This window comes from Argiope bruennichi, chromosome 10 (assembly GCF_947563725.1).
Source record: "Argiope bruennichi chromosome 10, qqArgBrue1.1, whole genome shotgun sequence".
NCBI classification, from domain to species: Eukaryota; Metazoa; Arthropoda; class Arachnida; order Araneae; family Araneidae; genus Argiope; species Argiope bruennichi.
The window spans coordinates 63,853,940-63,874,643 of NC_079160.1; the positions used below are offsets into that span (position 1 = coordinate 63,853,940).

Consider the following 20,704-nt stretch of genomic DNA (forward strand, 5'->3'; position numbering starts at 1 on the left):
AAATTGCAGAAAAAATCTCGCTTTTTCTATTCATCGTTGATGAAAAAGTGTTTAAAAAAAACTATACATTTTTATAACTTGTTTGAGGAAGACAACATGAAGACTAATATTAGGCATCATTTCCAACTATAATTGTGTGTCTGTACAAATTAGAATTTAAGATATCATGTTTTAAAAAAAAGGCTAATTAGCTCATTAAATATTATTTAATTAATTAATAATTAGTGTAATATGGTTTTTTCTCACTGAAATGAGTTTAAATATATATTAATAACCTATTGTGAAAAAACTAGATTTTTGAAGTTAAAATTAAAAAAAAAAAAATCTTCAAGTGTGTACGTACACTTTAAGGGAAAAAATTTATAGCTAGTGAAAGAAAAGCTAAAAGGAAAGGGTACTAGAAAGGGTACTCTTTACTAGAAATATGGCTTTGAAACAACTGCGATAAAATATACAAAACTTATAAACTTATGAAGTATGAAGCAATTCAAATTTTATTCAGCAGACTCAAGCCAAAAAAAAAAAAAAAAAAAAAGAGAGAAAAATAGAGACATATACGTTCCGTAATAATTGCAATGGCTCTAATAGTACATCCAAAAATGTACTACCATAAAAACTCTTTGCATGTACTAACATAGCAACAATTTGCATGTACTACATAATAACTATTTGCATGTACTACCATAATAATTGCAGTATTCTAATACATTCAAAACTGCTTATAAAATAATTCAATTTTATAAGAGTAGGAGAAAAAATAGTAGTACAGCAGAAAAAAATAGACCATATAACAATATTCATTCGCTTTAATTCGAAAGAAGAAAATGTAGAAGATTGAAAAGTTTTTATACTTTCTAATTTTATAATACTGTATAATAATAAATGTATCGGAATTATTCGTTGAATAAAAATTTCATATGAATAAAATTCAGCAAAAGATTTGACCTAGTATTGGACTGATCATAAGGATCGAAAAGTTTGCATCATCTTTAATTTATAATGCATTTAATTTATTTTGCTTATATGGAATTGCATGTTATTACATTATATAAAATTCTATTTGAATTTATACTTAAGAAAATTAACACAAAGTATGCAGAATATTGAATCATGTATGTCAGCTGATAGTAGGTTGATGTTGATTTTGATCTGGGTGCTTTTCATCATCATTAGTATGGCATCATTCTTTTACATGTCGCAAGGCACACTGTTCAGCTTGTAGTTTTTTATTAATTGTCTCAGAATCTACGTCGGTGCAGTTTAGCTAATGGTAGCTCTTGTGTCAAAAATCTTAAAAGCCAAACCAACTAATCTAATCTACGTCAACTCTGAACTTGGCCTCATAATTTTTTTAAAAAATTCGGTTGATATTTCATTGAATTAGAGGCATCCTTTTTGCTAATCTTAATATAACCTTCATGCTTAACCGTTTGAATATCGAAATTCATCATTGCAAATGAACTGTTTATCTCTAGAACATGCAGATTTAAGAGGTAGCGCATCTTCCCCGGGTTCGAGTCCCGGTTCGGGCATGGTTGTTCTTCTATAGTGTTCTATCTGTCAGGGGTGTGAATGTGCCCTCGTGTAAAAAGAGGTTGTGGAAGCGAATGTGATGCATCAAGTAGCTAAGTCGTACTCTTGGCCGTAGTTGGAAAAAATAAGAGACACTCACTCGGCTTAAATCGCTGAAAGATAACTGTCAGCGGCCTTGTAAAATGCCATAAGTCACAACAACACTCAACAGGCAGATTTTCTATGTATTTAGATCAAAAAGGTCCATTCCTTGTCATTTTGTTCAGTACAATCGATTGATCGTTAACCCTGTGAATAAAATAAGCGTCAACTACTGTAGTCAGTTAGAAAATATATTCAATGCAATATAATGTATAAAATAAAAAAAAATTAAACACTTTTATTAATGCAAGGAAAATAAGGGATAATTCTTTTCGAAAATCTAAAATTCTAAATATTTTTCAATAAGCGAGACAAGTTGAAAACAATACGATAAGAATATTAAACTTTAACACATACCAAAATAAAGTATGGTCTTAAAATTTATAAAAATAAAGTAATTATGACTGAGATTAAATTTTTAATACACTTAAGAGTAGTGATTAAATTTTTAATCAACTTAAGAGTATTATTATCAATAATATTATATTTATAAGAATATAATAATTTTCCGAATATTGCTTTAACACCAATTTTTTGATACAATTTTATTATATACTAGCCGCCTATGGCGACCAGCCGGTTCGCCAATCTTAATGCACGTTAATGTTTTAATAATTAAATATTTTATGGAACTCCCATTTTAATTGCCTCCATTAAAATATTTTAAAACTTCAAATTTTAATAGCCATTTAATTCATGCATAATATTATAAAGGCCTTCAGCCATAACGTAATATATATCTCTCTCATTTTCTGTTATCTCCCGTAGAATTTATGCTTTAATTTAAAGTGCAAATGATTAGACTTCCATTAATATAATAATATTTTTTTTACTGAAACGAAACATTTTTTTTAAATAAGAGTACTGAAAACAGAGTCGATGAGTATTTAAACCTTATTATGGGCACTAAAGAATGTTTTTCTTAATTTATATAATATCTCAAGAGGTTTTCAACAAAATTTTCTCAGATTCATCATGAACAGATCGATTCATTAACAATGTTTAGTTTCAAATGCATCAAACACTAAAAAATAAACAGAATCGTTTGAAATAATCTGTCGAAAACATATTCAGTCTTCAAAACCAAGTCAGCGTCCGTTGAAAATAGTTGTCAACAATCAGAACACAATGCGTATGCGTTAATTTTCAGCGCCTATTATGGTAACGCAAATGCGTGAATGTTCTACTCCATTTGGGGTAACGCTATGCAGATTAGAAATATTTAATTTCCTTTATTCTGTTTTATTTTTATTCAAAAGTACTTCAGAATGAATCTGAAAGATCGATTGATTAACAATGTTTAATTTTAAATGCATCAAACATTAAGAAAATAAACAAAATCGTTTGAAATAAGCTGCCGAAAATTTATCAAGCCTATCCTCTTTAGCGTGAGAAAAGAAACTAAAGCCTTACTCATTTGGCGGTGGGGAATTAAAAAGATTTTTTTTAGCGGGAAAGTTAGTTTTTAATTAATAATTAAAATTATGATTAAAAATTCAAAAAAAGGGACCCCAGGTGCACATTCTCGATCTCCAAGGTATGCATGTGCCAAATGTGGTAGCTGTAGGTTGAACAATCTGGCCTGTAGAGCGCCAACACACACACACACATTGAGCTTCATATAAGTATAGAATATAGATAGATGTAAAAGTTTCAAAATTGCGCACTATCACTAATATTAAGAAACTTCCTACTTTTTTTTGTGTGTGTGTGTGTGTGTGTGTGTGTGTTATTGTTACAAACATTTTAAATAATATTTAAACTAATTATGTTTAAAATTGTTTTATATTACATTATACTACATTCTTACTTTAATAATTTCAAACTACCTATTACATTTTACCAGGAAATTCGAATATTCTTGTTAAAAATTATAAAAATGAAACGTCGAAATAATGAAACTAAGCAGAAGATTCGAATTTTTAATGATCATGCTGCCATCTGTTGGAGAGGAAATGAATCAAAAGAATTAAAGTAAATTCTTTTATAATAGTCATCCAAAACCAAATCGAGTAAAAATATCTAAAACTTGTACGTGTTCTAATTTGTATGATTTTAAAAAACAGTAAGAAACAACATTTAAAAAGCATTTCAGGACAGAAAAAACTTACCAAAACTTTTGCAACTATTTCTATTTTCTCCATATACTCGATAAATTTGTTTTATATAAGTCAGATGGATTTACTTTAAGTTTTATGGTATAACAATTCTCAAACACAGAATACAAATTCCTGCTCATGCAATGCTTCCGAATAAACAAATAACATTACCAATCATACGTAATTTGAAGTTATTATATGGCATATCAGACGCAATAACCACAGCAATCTTTTAGAATACTTAAGTGCTCAAAAGATAAGTTGTTTGAATTTTTCATGTGCTCTCGTTGTTTATTTCGTCATTTTGTTTAATCATCAAGAATTAGTATTTTACATACCTAATATGTTCATTTTATATGGTGTGTCATTTTTATTTTATTTACTTTAATGATAAAGAGCTCACATTTGCATCTTTATGTCCAGATTCTCAACCTTTCCTTAAAATTTCAAAATTTTTAAATCATAATGTTTATATAAATAAGATAAACGCAAATTGTTTACCATTATACAAAACTAATTTTGCAAAATAACTTTGTATATGTTTATTTTTTCATTTTAACACTAATTATCACATAAAGCGTGTCTCACAAGTAATGTATTTGTATCCTATGAATCAGACGTGCTTCATAAGCTTACATATGTTATGAGACTGCTGTTTCTTGCAACCCAGAAAGTTCAAACGATATTTTATATTGTGGTGATTAGCGTGTAAAATATTGAAAAGAAAATGACTGTCCAGTAAAGGGTTGAATAGAAATGGTCAAAATATACTACGCTTTTCCTCTGATCAAAATTATTTTGAAATTGACTATTTACATTCATAGACCAGTTTCACTATGTGTTCGACAAAAGAAAAAAGAAACTCTAAGAATAAAGTTATGCAATGATAAGAATTTTGCATCACTATTTTTTGCATTACTATTTATTGCGTACTGAAACTTTGTCGGCGCGCAAACAGGATGCTCATTTTCTGCATAATGTGCTTACTCTAATGTTGGTCAAAGGCTACTTTCTAAGTAATTAAAAATATTTATATACTTTAAGTTAGAAAAATGTTTCGAATGACGTTAAGAATTCATTATATTTTGTGTTATTTTAATCAATATATGCAGTACTAAAAAAATCACAAAATCTATATTTTCAATAAATTTATCAGCTCTATTAGTTATATTTGGTAACATATGCCTAACACATTGACTTTTAAAGTTAAAAACGACCAAGTTATGAAGCTTCGAATTTCATTATTTTAAACCAGTCAATGGTCCCTTCCAATAAGTATTGCTAGTTCATAAACAAATTTCCCTCGAAGTAACTTTCGAAATAGTATAAATAATATTTAAAAGAGTAATATTCAAAGTTTCGTAGCTCAGTTAGTTTCAGTCAAAACAAGAAGGGAATATTTTGTTTAAAATATTAGTGTAACAAGAATATTTTAATATATATGACTAACAGGACGGGAGATTCTATGAAAATTTAGAATTTTTTATTTATTCATTTATTTGGCAATACATTTATTGATACAAACAACATAAAATATGATTCTTTTCATTACTTTAAATATTTTTCTACCCGAAATCCCATGCGTGATAAACTATCTCTGACTGTGCAGAAAATACCTCACGGGTCGCGATTAAAGAGAACACCCTGAAAAGATGAAAAAGATGATCATCAAAGAAGGCTAAAATTATATACATTTCAAAACGAACCAGATTTTTTCCCCCTTTAGCTGGACAAAAAAATATATATATCTTTCTTTTTTATCTGAGGAAGTTATTTTTCACTTATGAACGGCTTTCTTAATCAGAAAATATTTCCAAAATAGTCTTCGAATACCTTTCTATCGAAGCTCATCCGCTTCGCAAAATTTAATGGCCCTAATTCAATACCGAGTATTTGGACAGTTGACTGAATAAGATGTAAATTTTTATTTTCAAACATTAAACACTTTCTTTCCCAGTATGTATAAAATACAATGTTACTGTTTGATGTAACATAGACATGTTATCTACATATGTTACAGAACGGGTTAAAAAGAGACGAGTTTTTAATTGCATGTGCACATTAATCATTTGGACGGGTTAAAGCTGTAGTGGTATAAGTCACATTTGTTTTGTTTTTTACGGATTAAAGAATCGAAAAAGGGAAATTCGGAAACAAAACTGTTGTATGTTAGTTTAAGAATCTCTTGGTTCTACATTTAGCATAAAATGGAATTGAATTTTTATTTTGAAATGCAACTTTAATTTAATTTTAAAAATGATAATAACTCACACCACTCACCAGTGGAAAATTCCAGCAGCTACTGTACTAAACAGCACGTGCCTTATTTCATGATCTTATTAGTGTTAATGAGATTAATGTAAAGAAATGCTGTTATCAACATCGGTGTCACTTATACCGGCTTCGACTGAAACAGGGTTTAAAATAAATTAGAGCTCATTTATACCAGGGGTGTCCAGAAACTAAGTTCCGTTTAAAAATTTGGGCGTTGCGTTCATGATTTCATACATGTCCATGCACTTAACTGATTTATTGCCAAACAGTAGAAGTCATTGTTAAATCCTTGAGTAATACATTGGCAGTATTTTGAGCATTTAAATATACATTAAATATCAAATAAGCAGGTGTTTTTAAAAAAATGAATATCTCGCCACATGCGAATTACGTTCGATCATCATCTTTCTGAATGCTAGGAACACAAAACCCAACTGGGATTCACAGAGAAATATGCGAAGTGCAGAAAGTGATGAGAGATTTAATGATAAGTCAGGTGGGTGTGAAGTGATAGTCGTAAAAATATTCACGATGTAGAAAAAAGTGGGTGTATGTCTCTGATTGATGATAATTTGTTTACAGATGTTGAACAGAAGTTTAAGGAGAATCAAAGATTCACCATTACGACACTGCCAAAATATTTTCCTCGCATTTTCCGTTCATATCTTCATCACCTCAGGTGACATCTTTCTATGATAAGAGCATACTAAAGCTCACAGCTTGCTAAGATAAATATATTAACAATGGTGGCAAATATATTAAAAAATAGCTAAGGCATTGAATTTTATTAAACAATAAAAATCTTTTCTAATAATAGTTTCCTTATTTTTTAAATTCCTTAACAGATTCGGTTCCTGCATATTCTTAGTATTTACTAAAAAAACAAAACAATGTTATTCATTTGAAAACATGATTTTTACAATTTTGTCATTATTTACTCATATCAGTTTAAGCAAAATATTGCAATGTTATTCTTCGATCCTCTGAAGTCATTCGTATTCGAAGACGCACTATAACGCAATGTTTGAAATATTCAGAAGTATTTCATTAATTTCATTTAATTTTTGCTTTAAAGAAATGGTACAAACTTTGTGGCATTTAAGTCAGTATTTTATTAATTAAACATTTTTTGTTCATCTTTATCTCTATTAATAACTAGCCGCCTTTGGCGCCCAGCCGGTTCGCCAATCTTAATGTTCGTTAAAATTTTAATAATTAAATATTTTATGCAATTTCTACTTTAATAGCTTCTTCATCAAAATATTTTAAAACTTCAAATTTTGATTATCATATAATTCATTCATAATATTATAAAGGCCTTCAGTCATAACGTAATATGTATCTCTCTCATTTTCTGTTAGCACCCGTAGAATTTATGCTTTAAATTAAAGTGGAAAGAATTTATCTTCAATTAATATAATAATATTTTTTTACTGAAACAAAGCATTTTTTTATAATCTGATTACTGAAAATAGAGTCACTCAGCGTTTAAACTTTATGGGCACTAAAGAATATCTTTTTAAATTTATGTAATATCTCAAGAGTTGGTCAACAAAATTTTCTTAGATTCATTATGAGCAGATCGATTAATTAACAATGTTTAAATTTAAATGCATCAATCACTAAGAAAATAAAACGAATCGTTTAAAATAAACGGTTGTAAACGGTAGAATTTATGCTTTAAATTAAAGTGGAAAGAATTTATCTTCATTTAATAATATAATTTTTTTTACTGAAACAAAGCATTTTTTTATAATCTGATTACTGAAAATAGAGTCACTCAGCGTTTAAACTTTATGGGCACTAAAGAATATCTTTTTAAATTTATGTAATATCTCAAGAGTTGGTCAACAAAATTTTCTTAGATTCATTATGAGCAGATCGATTAATTAACAATGTTTAAATTTAAATGCATCAAACACTAAGAAAATAAAACGAATCGTTTAATATAAACGGTTGAAAACGGTAGAATTTATGCTTTAAATTAAAGTGGAAAGAATTTATCTTCAATTAATATAATAATATTTTTTACTGAAACAAAGCATTTTTTTATAATCTGATTACTGAAAATACAGTCACTCAGCGTTTAAACTTTATGGGCACTAAAGAATATCTTTTTTAATTTATGTAATATCTCAAGAGTTGGTCAACAAAATTTTCTTAGATTCATTATGAGTAGATCGATTAATTAACAATGTTTAAATTTAAATGCATCAAACACTAAGAAAATAAAACGAATCGTTTAAAATAAACGGTTGAAAACAGGTTTTAAAAAAACTACTTAAAAAACGATATACTTAAAACTATAAGCATATACAAAAAATATATAACTAACATAAATACAATGTACTTACAAAAGCATGCAAGTAACCCAAAAATAATTTAAGTCTTCCATTGATAACGTTGTCATGGCAACAATCAGAACAGAATGCGCATGCGTGAATTTTCTTCGCCGGTTACGTAACGCAAATCAGTGATTTTTTCTACGCCAGTTGGGGTAACGCTATGCGGATTAGAAATTTTTAATTTCCTTTATTCTGTTTTATTTTAATTCAAAAGTACTTCAGAATGAATCTGAAAGATTGATTCATTAACAATGTTTAATTTTAAATGCATCAAACATTAAGAAAATAAACTGAACCGATTGAAATAATCCGCCGAAAAATTTTAACCCTAGCCTCATTACTGTTGGGAGAAAAAAAAACTGAAGCCTTTCTCGTTTGGCGCTGGGGATAATGGCAGATTTTTTTGGCGGAAAAGTTGGCGGTGGGGAAAATGGGAAATTTTTTTTGCGGGAAAGTTAGTTTTTAATTAATAATTAAAATTCTAATTAAAAATTCGAAAACAGAAACCCCAGGTGCACATTCCCAACCTCCAAGGTATACATGTACCAAATTTGGTAGCTGTATGTCAAACGGTCTGGCCTGTAGAGCGCCAACACACACACACACACACACTGAGCTTTATTATAAGTATAGATTTAGATTTATTCATTTAAATGTACTTTAAAAATGTTCTGATTATTTTATGTATTCATTTTTCATTACATAATATTATAGCATTCTGTATTTTAATGGTATACAATTCCATTTCTCTTAGGTCAAAAATTTGCGATGATGGAAGCGAAAACTATTCTAGCTTGCATTCTGGCTCACTTTCGTGTTAAATCATTGGACAGCCGGGATAAAGTACTCTTTTACCCCAATATCACTCTTCGAAATGTTTATCCTATGCGTCTGAGCTTTGAGCTTAGATAAATGCATTGTTGAATTGCATACATTAATTAATGTACTTATAAGCGGCGATTTTCATTCAGACATTGTTCAAAGTTTTTATTCCTTATCTTTTGTGCATACAATAAAATAAAATATTTAAAAAAGAAATTTTGGAAATTTTAATATTATTTCAAGAAATATTTTTAAACATAACCGGAGTACGGTGTAGTCTTCTCAAAACATCTTTGCATACTCTCTATTAATAGCATCCCCCCCCCCCACCCTCACCCCTGGGAAAAAATCGATTTATCTCTCGCATGACATTGACAAACAAAAATTTCGAAATATGATTCTCTAGTGGGTATTTATCGTTTTAATGGAAGCTATCGTTTATCATTGGCGATATTTTTGCGATTTATCCCTGGTGTTTAATAATCGGTGCCCAAATATTTAATTTTTGTTTTAGATGCGTTGTTTTCAACCGAATGGAACGAAAATTTAACACAAAACTTCTAATGTATTCACAAAATCACATTTTATTTTTCATACATTTCATACAAAGTACAGGCTGACAGAAAATAATCAACTTGTTAGGTATGTACATTTCCAATGAATAAATGTGCATATCAAATTTTATTAATGCAGTTCCCTTCGTTTTGTAGTCATTATGTTAACTTTTATTTGAACAGCTGGACTTCTCTGAATGGATTTCTGTTAAAATTTTATAGAAATCGACAAAATATATCTAGATACCATATACCTGACTTCATCAGTCTAGCTAAAACCGGTTATGTTATTGTAACACGTATGAATTGTACGACTTCAACTACTTATTTCACCATTGATTCTATATTCATCTGGCAAATAGAACTGAAATTCTAAAATTTTAATTAACATTCTTTAAAATGTTACATTTTTGTTCCAGTTTTATAGCTTCTTATTTCTAGCGAATATTTTAATATTTTAGCATTTACATTTTTGATTTAAGTTATTCCAATTTTGAATTAATTTAAATAATTTATTTTTAATTAGATATTGAATATCTGATAATCTAAATTCATAAAATTAATTCTATCTATGTTCTCCAAAATGTGTATCTATGTGTCGGTTTTTTTTACCATACTTTGTTCAAATGAAGCTTTATAGTCTTGATGATCTTAAATACATATAAAAAATCTCTTTAATTCTTGTGATCAGATTATTCATAAAAATGTTTTTACCACATTGTTATTTAAATTATTTTTATTTATTTATATCGACAAATGCTGTTAGAATGAATAGGAATATTAAACTGTGAAAGTTACTTGAAAATAATAACTTTTTGAAAATGATCACAGAAAATATAATTGCTGCGTTAGTTTTACCACCTTGTTTATAGATACTTTTTATAGTTCCTCTTTTGTCAGATCTTTTATTTTATAGCTTGAAAAATTCCACATCTATAGTGGTGGGAAACTTCCTATACAGTAGTAGGTTCTCGCTTTCACATATGCACTTTTATGGTATACTTAAAATTTGTGAATAAACTACTAATTATAATTAAAATGTCTCATTAAAGCAATAATTATAATTAAAATGCATGAATAAACTACTAATTATAATTAAAATGTCTAATTAAAGTAATAATTATAATTAAAATGAATGAATAAAGTACTAATTGTAATTTAAATGTCTGAATAAAGCGTTAATTATAATTAAAATGGCTACAACGTGTCTAAATTTTGTTAGACATGTTGACTGCGATTGAATTATTATATATTATAATATATTTATAATATATATATAAATGGTTGCATTTTTATAAAATTCTTTTATAGTAAGATATCCAATATTTAATTTTCTTCTACGTAATGGCTGAATAAAACATCTCCTTTTTGCATTTCATGAAAACTAAATCATTTTTAGAAGCAAAAAAGTTTAATCTTCTATAAATATAATCAATAAATAAGTTGCCGGCTCCCTGGCTTAGGGGTAGCGCTTCTTCCCAACATTCTAGGCATGCGGGGCTCGAGACCTGATTCAGGCATGGTTGTTCTTCCCGACGTATTCTATCTGTTAAGTTTGTGAATGAGCCCACTTGTAAAAAGGGGTTGTGCAAGCAAGTGTGTGAGTGTCATCTTCATAGGGCTGGAAATCGTTCTTCTGCCTTGGTATGCTCAGGGTATTTGACCTCAGAAGCTACTGGAACCACTTTCTGTGGTAACGCGGACACGGCATCCTCATCAATAAATAATTTAAAAATTTATACAATTATGCTTTTTATAAATTGTTATTTGTAAGGATTGGTAGATTGTGGAACGACCAAACATAAAGGAAGAAATGCAAAAACCTTATGTTTCCCAATAATTTTTAACTTTAGTCACATAAAAGTTTTAAAGAATTGTGTTTTGATCGTCATTGCTTTACAATAAAGTTATGAGTAAAGAAATTCATATGCAATTGCAAAAAAAAAAAAAAAAAAAAAAAAAAAAAAAATCAGATCAATTTTAGTTTGCACAGTTGCAAAAATGATAATATTGTTACGAATATGTGAGCCGGCGTCCTGGCATAGGGGTAGCGCGTCTTCCCCGTGATCTGGGCGTCCCGGGTTCGAGTCCCGGTTTGGGCATGGTTGTTCTTCTGTTGTTCTATCTGTGAGATGTGTGAATGTGCCCTCCTGTAAAAAGTGGTTGTGCAAGCGAATGAATGATGCGTGAGTGGCAAAGTCGTACTCTTGGCCCTAGTTGGCGCTGCTATAAAAAATAAGAGACGTTCCCCCTCAGGCTTAAATCGCTGTCTTCGTAACAGCGGGCTTGTCAGTGGCAAGTGCCATAAGAAACAAACAAACGATTATGTGATGCGGCTTCCCAGCATAGTTGGTTGCATAGGAGGTCCTAGAACTTGGCGACCATTTGGCAACTTTGGCGCCAAAACAGATTATTCCCAAAACATCGAGAATTTTCCCGACCCGTCCAGTAGGAACCGAGATACGCCTCGAACGTTCCTGATTGGTTGAGAGGCTTCTAGCCTCGCCTTCTGAGACCTATAAAAGGAGCTGCAGCTGCCGGGGAGTGGTGGTGAATTGAGTAGCCGTAGTCGGAAGCGGCGGTGAAGAACTGGTCCTCCAAGGAGTTAGCAGAGCAATGACGGAGTCAAGCTAGTGATGAACTAAGCTGTGCGCTACTCTGCAGTAGAGTCTTGTTGTGTGCTGCTGTTTGCACGTCTCGCGGATGAAGATAATTGTCTTCACTGTGCGATATATAGTTGTCGTCCTTGTGCTGTCCTGTGTGTCTTCGTGTAAATAAACGTCGTTGTTTTATTTCCTATTGCCGCCTGCTGATTGAGCGTTCTCCACACCATATAACTTCCACTATCCAAACGCACCCCGGGAAATTTCGTAACAATATAAATCGGAATCGAATTGGCGCAGTCGACAATTAATTCCCTTTTTCTTTACCTGAACATAAATGCATGAATGGCATTTTTCTTCTGATATGAATTTATTTTTATCTAGTTCTTTTATTTGTATACGATAAATACATTCATTTAAATGCATTAATTGAAAATAGAAATCAAACTAAATTTCTGAAGGCTTTTGTTTGAAATACTCTTTCCTACTTTATTGAATTTAAATATTTTCGTCTTTGAATTTTTGTGTTATAAATATGATTATATTTCCGCAACATTATATTGAAATCTGGCTTCATTGTAACATATATATTAAGATAAATGAATTCAGTAGAGAATTCTACAATATTTCTTTAAAGAATTTTTCTCCTCAGATTTTTTATTTTGAAGATAAATTGAAAAACACTTTACTGATTTTAAGCTTTTATGAATGCACAGAAATATTTAACTTCGAAAAATATATGTGTAAAGGTAAGATTTTCTAATCAATTTTTGATTTGAGTTTTACAGAGGAATTATTTAAAACGAAAGTGGAATTGGATCAGGAAATAAGAGAATATTTTTAGAATGAAGTTACTATGGGCTAAATGAAGATAAAATATTGGAAATTAATTAAATTGGAATTAGAATTAAAATATCATTACACACACACACACACACACACACACACTCACACACACACACACACACACACACACACACACACACACACACACACACACACACACACACACATATATATATATGAGAAGCGCTGACAGATCTCGTATCCTGTATGACGCCATGTTGGCCATGTTGCGTCGCGTCATTAATCATGTGATGCTTTCCCGCCATTATTGGCAGACGAGAGTTGGGCAGTGAGACTGCAAGACGTGTAGCTCACGCTCATGTATCTTTTATGTTCTATGTAGTAATGTTTTATCTTTTCTCCTTTAATCTTAATAAATATATTTCACATATTAATGCTGGTCGTCGCCTTTTCCCACATTTTTGGGGGCTCGGCCTTTCTCGTGAATACCCCTAGCAAATCCCGCCAAATTGTTGAAAAAGCTGTGGACGTTAGTACAATTTAAGACGCTAAATTGATGCTAAAAGTTTTTATAAGAGTGGATTTTTGCCGTGGATGTTTTACTGGACTGGTGAATGGACGTTAGTACACTTTTTTGATGGATATGATTCAAGTGAAAACGTTAAAGGTTCAATTACTTCGTGTTCTTGTGCAACTGTGCTGACATATACTGGCTGCTTTAAAAAAAAAGGAACATTTAAGAGTGAATAATTCGACTGCTCCCAACCAGGTAGGCGCAATTTTTTCCCAAGTTTGTAATTTATAGTACGTTACTTTATTTCATTTTCCCTTTAAATTTTAATCCCGAGTGAATGTGTATTAATTCTGTTTTAATTCATTACAATGTCTTTAAAACTAGGTGATATTCAATTAATCGCTAACTCCCTTAAATATGCAAAAACTAATTCAGTAAAATTGCTTAACTCTGTGTTAGGTTACAGTAATTTTGACCATTCTTCTCGAAAAAGAATGAGAAATTTTGAAAGATTTGAAAATTTAGATGTAGAAAAACATAAACAAGAGTTGTTGAATAATTTTTCTTTTTCTGATTTTATCTCCGTTTCTGATTTATTACATTTAGAAGTAAACGAAAGTAACAAAGATGATTTGTGTGAAAATATTTTTAAAGCCCTAACAAATTTAAATGAATTTCAGAACTCGCTAGATATTAGTTTTTTATCGGAAACAGAAGAAAAACCTTTGTCTCCTCAAAAGGTTTCTCAAACTGAAACTTCATCTAGTAATAACAGCTCTATGAGTAATACGGGTAATAATTCTTCCTTCCCCATCCCCGTAACTTCAGACGAAACATTAATAAATAACAGTCAGGCATTAATTACTGGCGCCAAAAGGGAATCACTCCAAAATGATCCCTCGAATAACCAAACGATGAATGAAATAAACCTTCAGTTTTGTTTTTTATTACGCGATCTCTGTGGTAGTTGTAGAAACTTCACAGGAAATGATTCCTATTCGATTAAAAGTTTTTTTTGTGATGTTGAAGAGAATTTTTCGCTTTTTCCTTCTTTAAGCGAACAACAAAAATTAATCTTTGCAAAGAGGTTAGTTTCCGGTACTGCTAAATCTTTTTTATTCTCCCAAAGAAATCTAAATTCCTATCAAGCTTTTAAAAGTGCATTAATTCATGAATTTTCCGATAAAGTAACTTCTATTGAAATACATAAATAACTAGAAAGACGTAAAATGCGATCGAATGAAACTTTTATGCAATAATTTATTGCCATGCGTGAAATTGCGAATCAGTCTGAAACCCTTATTGATGAATGTTCTGTTATTCAATACGCAATAAATGGGATACAGGGTTCCCCTTCTGATAAAATTATTCTTTATGGTGCAAAATGTTATTCTGAGTTTAAAGAAAAATTACGAATTTTCGAAACTATCGTAAGTGGAATGAACGCAAATAATTCAAAGATGTCGTATTCTAGATATGCTAATGACGGCCAAAGACGTGATACAATACATAAAATCCCTGCCCAACAAAGAGAATCAAAATCGAATCTTAGTAATCCGACTAACAGTAAGACGCGTTGTTTTAACTGTAACGATTTTGGACATATCGCAAAGTCTTGCCCTAATCGTAATCGTGGTCCTAAATGTCTTTCTTGTAATCTTTTCGGACATAAATCTTCCGATTGTCATCGTACTACTCGGAATGACAGTTCTACCCCACGTGATAATGTCAACACTTTACATTTATTGCATTCTCCGTCGAATATGCATAAAGAGGTTGTTATTCTTAATAATACACTTTCCGGATTAGTCGATACTGGTAGTTTTTCGACACTTCTCAAACATTCTGCATGGATTAAACTAGGATCGCCGCCGTTGACGAATAACAAGAGAACACTAACTGGATTCGGTTTTTCCCAAACTAAAATAATAGGTTCCTTTGAATCTGAAATTATTATTGACAAACAAAGTTTTCCTGTTTTTATTTCTGTGGTACCTAATAATTGTACTACTTATGATCTAATAATAGGTTGCGACGTAATAAATCAGGCAAATTTGACAATTAAACCTGACGGTGTTGTATTTTCCAAAATTTCTAAATCTGATGATCCTGTTGAAACTGAAAGTTTTATAATGGCTATTTCTGCCGAAACTCGCACGTTTGATATAAGTCCGAATATTTCTAAACAAACTCGCAATGAGTTTGAACAGATTTTCTTAGCCTATAAACCTAACAAAACTAAAACCACGAACATCGCACTTGATATAACGCTTACTGACGATGAGCCAATTTTCCACACTCCTGGACGTTTACCCTTTGCCGAACGTGATATAGTAAATGCACAGATAGACGAGTGGTTAAAAAATGGAATTATAGAACCATGTTCTTCACCCTATGCTAGTCAAGTTGTCGTAGTTCGTAAGAAAGATGGAAAACATAGAGTCTGTATAGATTATAGAAAATTAAATCGTAAATTAGTTAAAGACCATTATCCACTACCATTAATTGATGACATTTTAGATCGTCTTCAAAATGCTAAAATTTTCAGTACTCTCGATTTGCGTAACGGATTTTTTCATGTGCCGGTAAAAGAAAAATTCGTTGTTACACCAGTTTCGTCACAAATACAGGTCAATTTCAATTCCGTTATATGCCATTTGGTTTAAGTTCATGTCCTCCTGTCTTTATGCGATACATAAATGCCGTTTTTCGTGATCTCATTGCAAAAACCATTGTCGTCCCGTATATGGATGACATCGTCATTCCCGCAAATAATGAATCTGAGGCTCTCGAACGCCTTAACACTGTTCTAAAAGTAGCTCGCGATTATGGACTAGATATAAACTTTAAAAAATGTCAATTTTTGTATAGTCAGATTGAATTTTTGGGTCACGTAGTAGAACACGGCAAATTGCTCCCTTCACCCTCCAAAACTAAAGCCGTTCTTAATTATCCTGAGTTAAAAAATGCAAAAGCCGTACAACGTTTTCTAGGTCTTACGGGATACTTTAGAAAATTTATCCCCTCATACTCTACTATAGCAAAACCACTTAGTGATCTTCTTCGTAAGGACAGCCCCTTTCTATTTCAAGCTCAGCAAAAAACTGCGTTTTTACGTTTAAAACAGTTACTTTCTGATAAACCCGTTTTAACTATTTTTAATCAAGGCAGTCCCATTGAAATTCATACAGACGCGTCAATTGATGGCTTGGGGGCAGTCCTACTACAAAAATCCAAAGATGATAACAAATTCCATCCAGTGTATTATATGTCCAAGAAAACGTCTGACAGATAAAGAAAATACACCAGCTATGAACTGGAGGTACTCGCCATTGTAGAAGCTGTTAAAAAATTCCGAATTTACATCCTCGGATCACACTTTAAAATTATCACTGACTGTAATGCATTCGTCAAAACGTTAAATAAAAAAGAAATGAATTCTCGCATTTCGCGATGGGCATTATACCTTCAGGATTTTGACTACGAAATAGAGCATCGAACCGGTTCAAAGATGACTCATATTGACGCTCTTAGCCGAAGCCCATGCTGCATGATCATTCAAGACTGTTTCAATCTTCAAATTTACAAAGCTCAACAGACAGATGAGCATATTACAGCTATAAAAGCATTGCTTCAAAATGCACCTTACGAAAACTACATAGTCAAGAACAACATTTTATATAAGAACTTAGACGGAATCGATTTATTTGTCGTACCTGATGATATGCAGGCCAACATTATTAAATCCTGTCATGAACGAGGCCATTTTGCAGTAAAACTCACGCAGGAAATGTTAAACAAAAAATTCTTTATTCCGAACTTGAAAGAGAAAATTGAACGATGCATACGCAACTGTGTAACATGCATTCTAAATAACAGAAAACGTGGCAAATTAGATGGCGCTTTGCATCCACTTGACAAAGACGATACTCCCTTTCATACATACCATACTGATCATTTGGGTCCTCTTCCTAGCACTTCTAAGAAATATAAGCATATTCTGGCAATCATCGATTCCTTTACGAAGTTTGTGTGGCTTTACCCGACCAAGTCCACCGACACCGCTGAAGTTCTCAATAAGCTCGAATGCCAAAGATCAGTTTTCGGTAATCCTTCAAGGATTATTACGGACAGAGGTACCGCTTTCACATCTACGTCATTCAAAGAATATTGTGAACATCAGCATATCACCCATATTGCTATTACAGCTGGACTTCCTAGATCAAACGGTCAGGTAGAAAGACTTAATTCTACTATCATATCTGTACTCTCCAAGCTATCCATAGAAAACCCTGAGAAATGGTATAGCCATGTTGCTTCCGTTCAGCAAATTATTAATTCTACATTTCAACGAAGTATCAATTCTACTCCATTCGAAATTCTGTTTGGAACTAAAATGAAATCTGAGCATGATATAAAAATCCTCGAAATTGTCAACGAAGAGATCTAGTCTGCATTTCTCCAACAGCGTGATGAACTCCGTAAAGATGCAAAACAACAAATCTTCAAAATCCAAGAAGAAAATCGCCGTACCTACAATCTGCGTAGGAACCATGCTCAAAAATTTCAATTGAATGATCTCTTCGCAATCAAGCGCACTCAATTTGGCCCTGGTCTGAAATTGAAACAAAAATTTCTCGGACCATATAAAGTGATCAAAATTAAAGCAAACGACACATACGATGTTGAAAAGTGTGATTTCTTCGATGGACCATCAAAAACTTCAACTTGTGCAGAATATATGAAACCATGGTCCAGCAATATAGAACATATCACTTGAATTGTGTTTCAAAAGAAAACACTGAACACTACTTAAAAAGAAAGAGAACTATTTTCCTTCTTTTTGTGTGTGTATATTTGGACGATATAGACTTTGATTTTTATTCTATTTATTTTGTGTTATTGTATTTCTATATGCTGAACACTAATATTATTTTTATTTTTAGTTAGTTATTCGATATTTCCAGTGCACGCTTATATACTTATGCTATCACTGATGGTATGACTATTTTGTTTGTTTTATCTTGTGAATATTTCAATTTTACATGTTATTATTTTCCTGTATTTGCTGTTTGTTTTATATATTTACTTCAATGTACTGTATACCATAAGGCGAGGTCGCCTATCCTGTCATGATGGCCGATGTGAGAAGCGCTGACAAATCTCGTATCCTGTATGGCGCCATGTTGGCCATGTTGCGTCACGTCATTAATCATGTGATGCTTTCCCGCCATTATTGGCAGACGAGAGTTGGGCAGTGAGACTGCAAGACGTGCAGCTCACGCTCATGTATCTTTTATGTTCTATGTAGTAATGTTTTATCTTTTCTCCTTTAATCTTAATAAATATATTTCACATATTAATGCTGGTCGTTGCCTTTTCCCACATATATATTCCTAAGATATGAGATTAAAATTTTAAAATCACCTGGTATTGAAATCAGCTTTATTAGCAACACAGATATCTTCATAATATATTTATCACTCATTAATTAAGTTAATTAAACTTTAATTAGAATTAAATATGTAGCAACTCAAGGTGCTACATATTTACGAAATTGAGAAAATAATTCTAGATACCATGATAATGAATTTTAAATGAAGATTAATCTGAAATGAAAGAATTCAAAATAATTTACATTATTTTACTGAAGGAATTTTAAATCAAGAGTAATAAGGTAAATATAATCAAATAAAATATTATTTCTTTTTAGTGCACAAATAAATATGTATCATTAAAATTTACATTTCACTTGAATTCAATGCTATGGATTTTTATCATAATTAGTGAAGTTAACTCTTTAACATTGAAAGAAAGTTCATAAATGATGCAAGGGGTGTTCAAATGAAAAGGTACGAAATGACCCTGTGAGTATAAATGAAGACTTTATTCAAAGTAGGAATCAGCACATCGATAACATTGATTAACGAGTCGAAGGATTCCTTGTTCCCAGAATTCCTATGGCCGTGACGAGACCCAGTCCTTCAAAGCATCCTTGCGTTCACCTTCCGAGTTGAAGTGCTTCTCTTTCAGACGTTTTTTCAGGGGACCAAACGCATGAAAATCGCAGCGACATGTCCGGGCTGTAGGGCGAATGATCGAGCTGCTCCCAATTGAACTTGGCGAGTTCAGCTTGTGTGACCTTGGAGACGTGTGGACGCGCTTTATCATGGAACAGAACTACACCCTCCGTGTGTAGCCATCAGATTTAATGGTTTTTCTAAGCTCGAGTAATTCAACACGCCACGTCAAATGGATGGCGTTCTTTATAAGAGCCTCTGCTCACTCCTGCGTATGCCTCGATCTACGCCTGAGACTCCAATCGCATCCCTAGATATCTCGCTACGTTCTCCCATAGCGGCATAGGCAAATATGTTAACGGTATCGTTATTACGACGTTTCCTACCTTTTTATTTGAATACTCCTTGTATATAATACTTATTTTAGATATCTTAACGAGTGCCGTATAATTAGTTTTAAATATCTATTATGTTTTCAAAAAAAATATTGTAAATAAATCTTTCTATTTGATTTCAATACAAAATTTAGGAATTTAATAAAACTTTGAAACTTACAATTAATAATCTTTGAAAAGCAAGTGGACATTTTAAAGTTTACCCACGCTTGAAAAATGGATTTACATCTTTGAATTTATCCGCATTTGTAACATATTATTATATTTCAATACATTCATAGTAGTTTTATACATTTTTTATACATTTTATCTAAAATCTCTTTTTAACAAAACAAAAACAAGTATTTTTGGCATTCAGCTGAATAATTTTCCTGCCATAAAAGTCTTTTAAACCTAGCTTATGCAGATATTCGGAAATATAATACTTACTTTACTAAGTTTAAAAATCATACACAATCTAATCAAATTAATCAAAACACATATGATATTAAAGTTTTTAAAATATTGAGGTACGAGAAGTCATTAAAATCTTTAAAAATTTAATCGATCACAAAGCTTCGACTTCACAAATTTAAAACATGTTAAATAAATGACTAA

At 31.4% G+C, this 20,704-nt stretch overlaps 1 protein-coding gene across 1 annotated transcript in view; it reads left to right on the forward strand.

Annotated features, from left to right (window-relative positions):
* Window positions 1-9,314, forward strand: part of LOC129988525 (cytochrome P450 4C1-like) — a 38,505-nt gene extending 29,191 nt beyond the window's left edge. The window contains exon 12 of the mRNA XM_056096770.1: window positions 9,147-9,314. Coding sequence (XP_055952745.1) covers window positions 9,147-9,304 — 158 coding nt within the window. The 3' untranslated portion in view covers window positions 9,305-9,314. The remainder of the gene's footprint in view (window positions 1-9,146) is intronic.
* The last annotated feature ends 11,390 nt before the right edge of the window (window positions 9,315-20,704 follow it).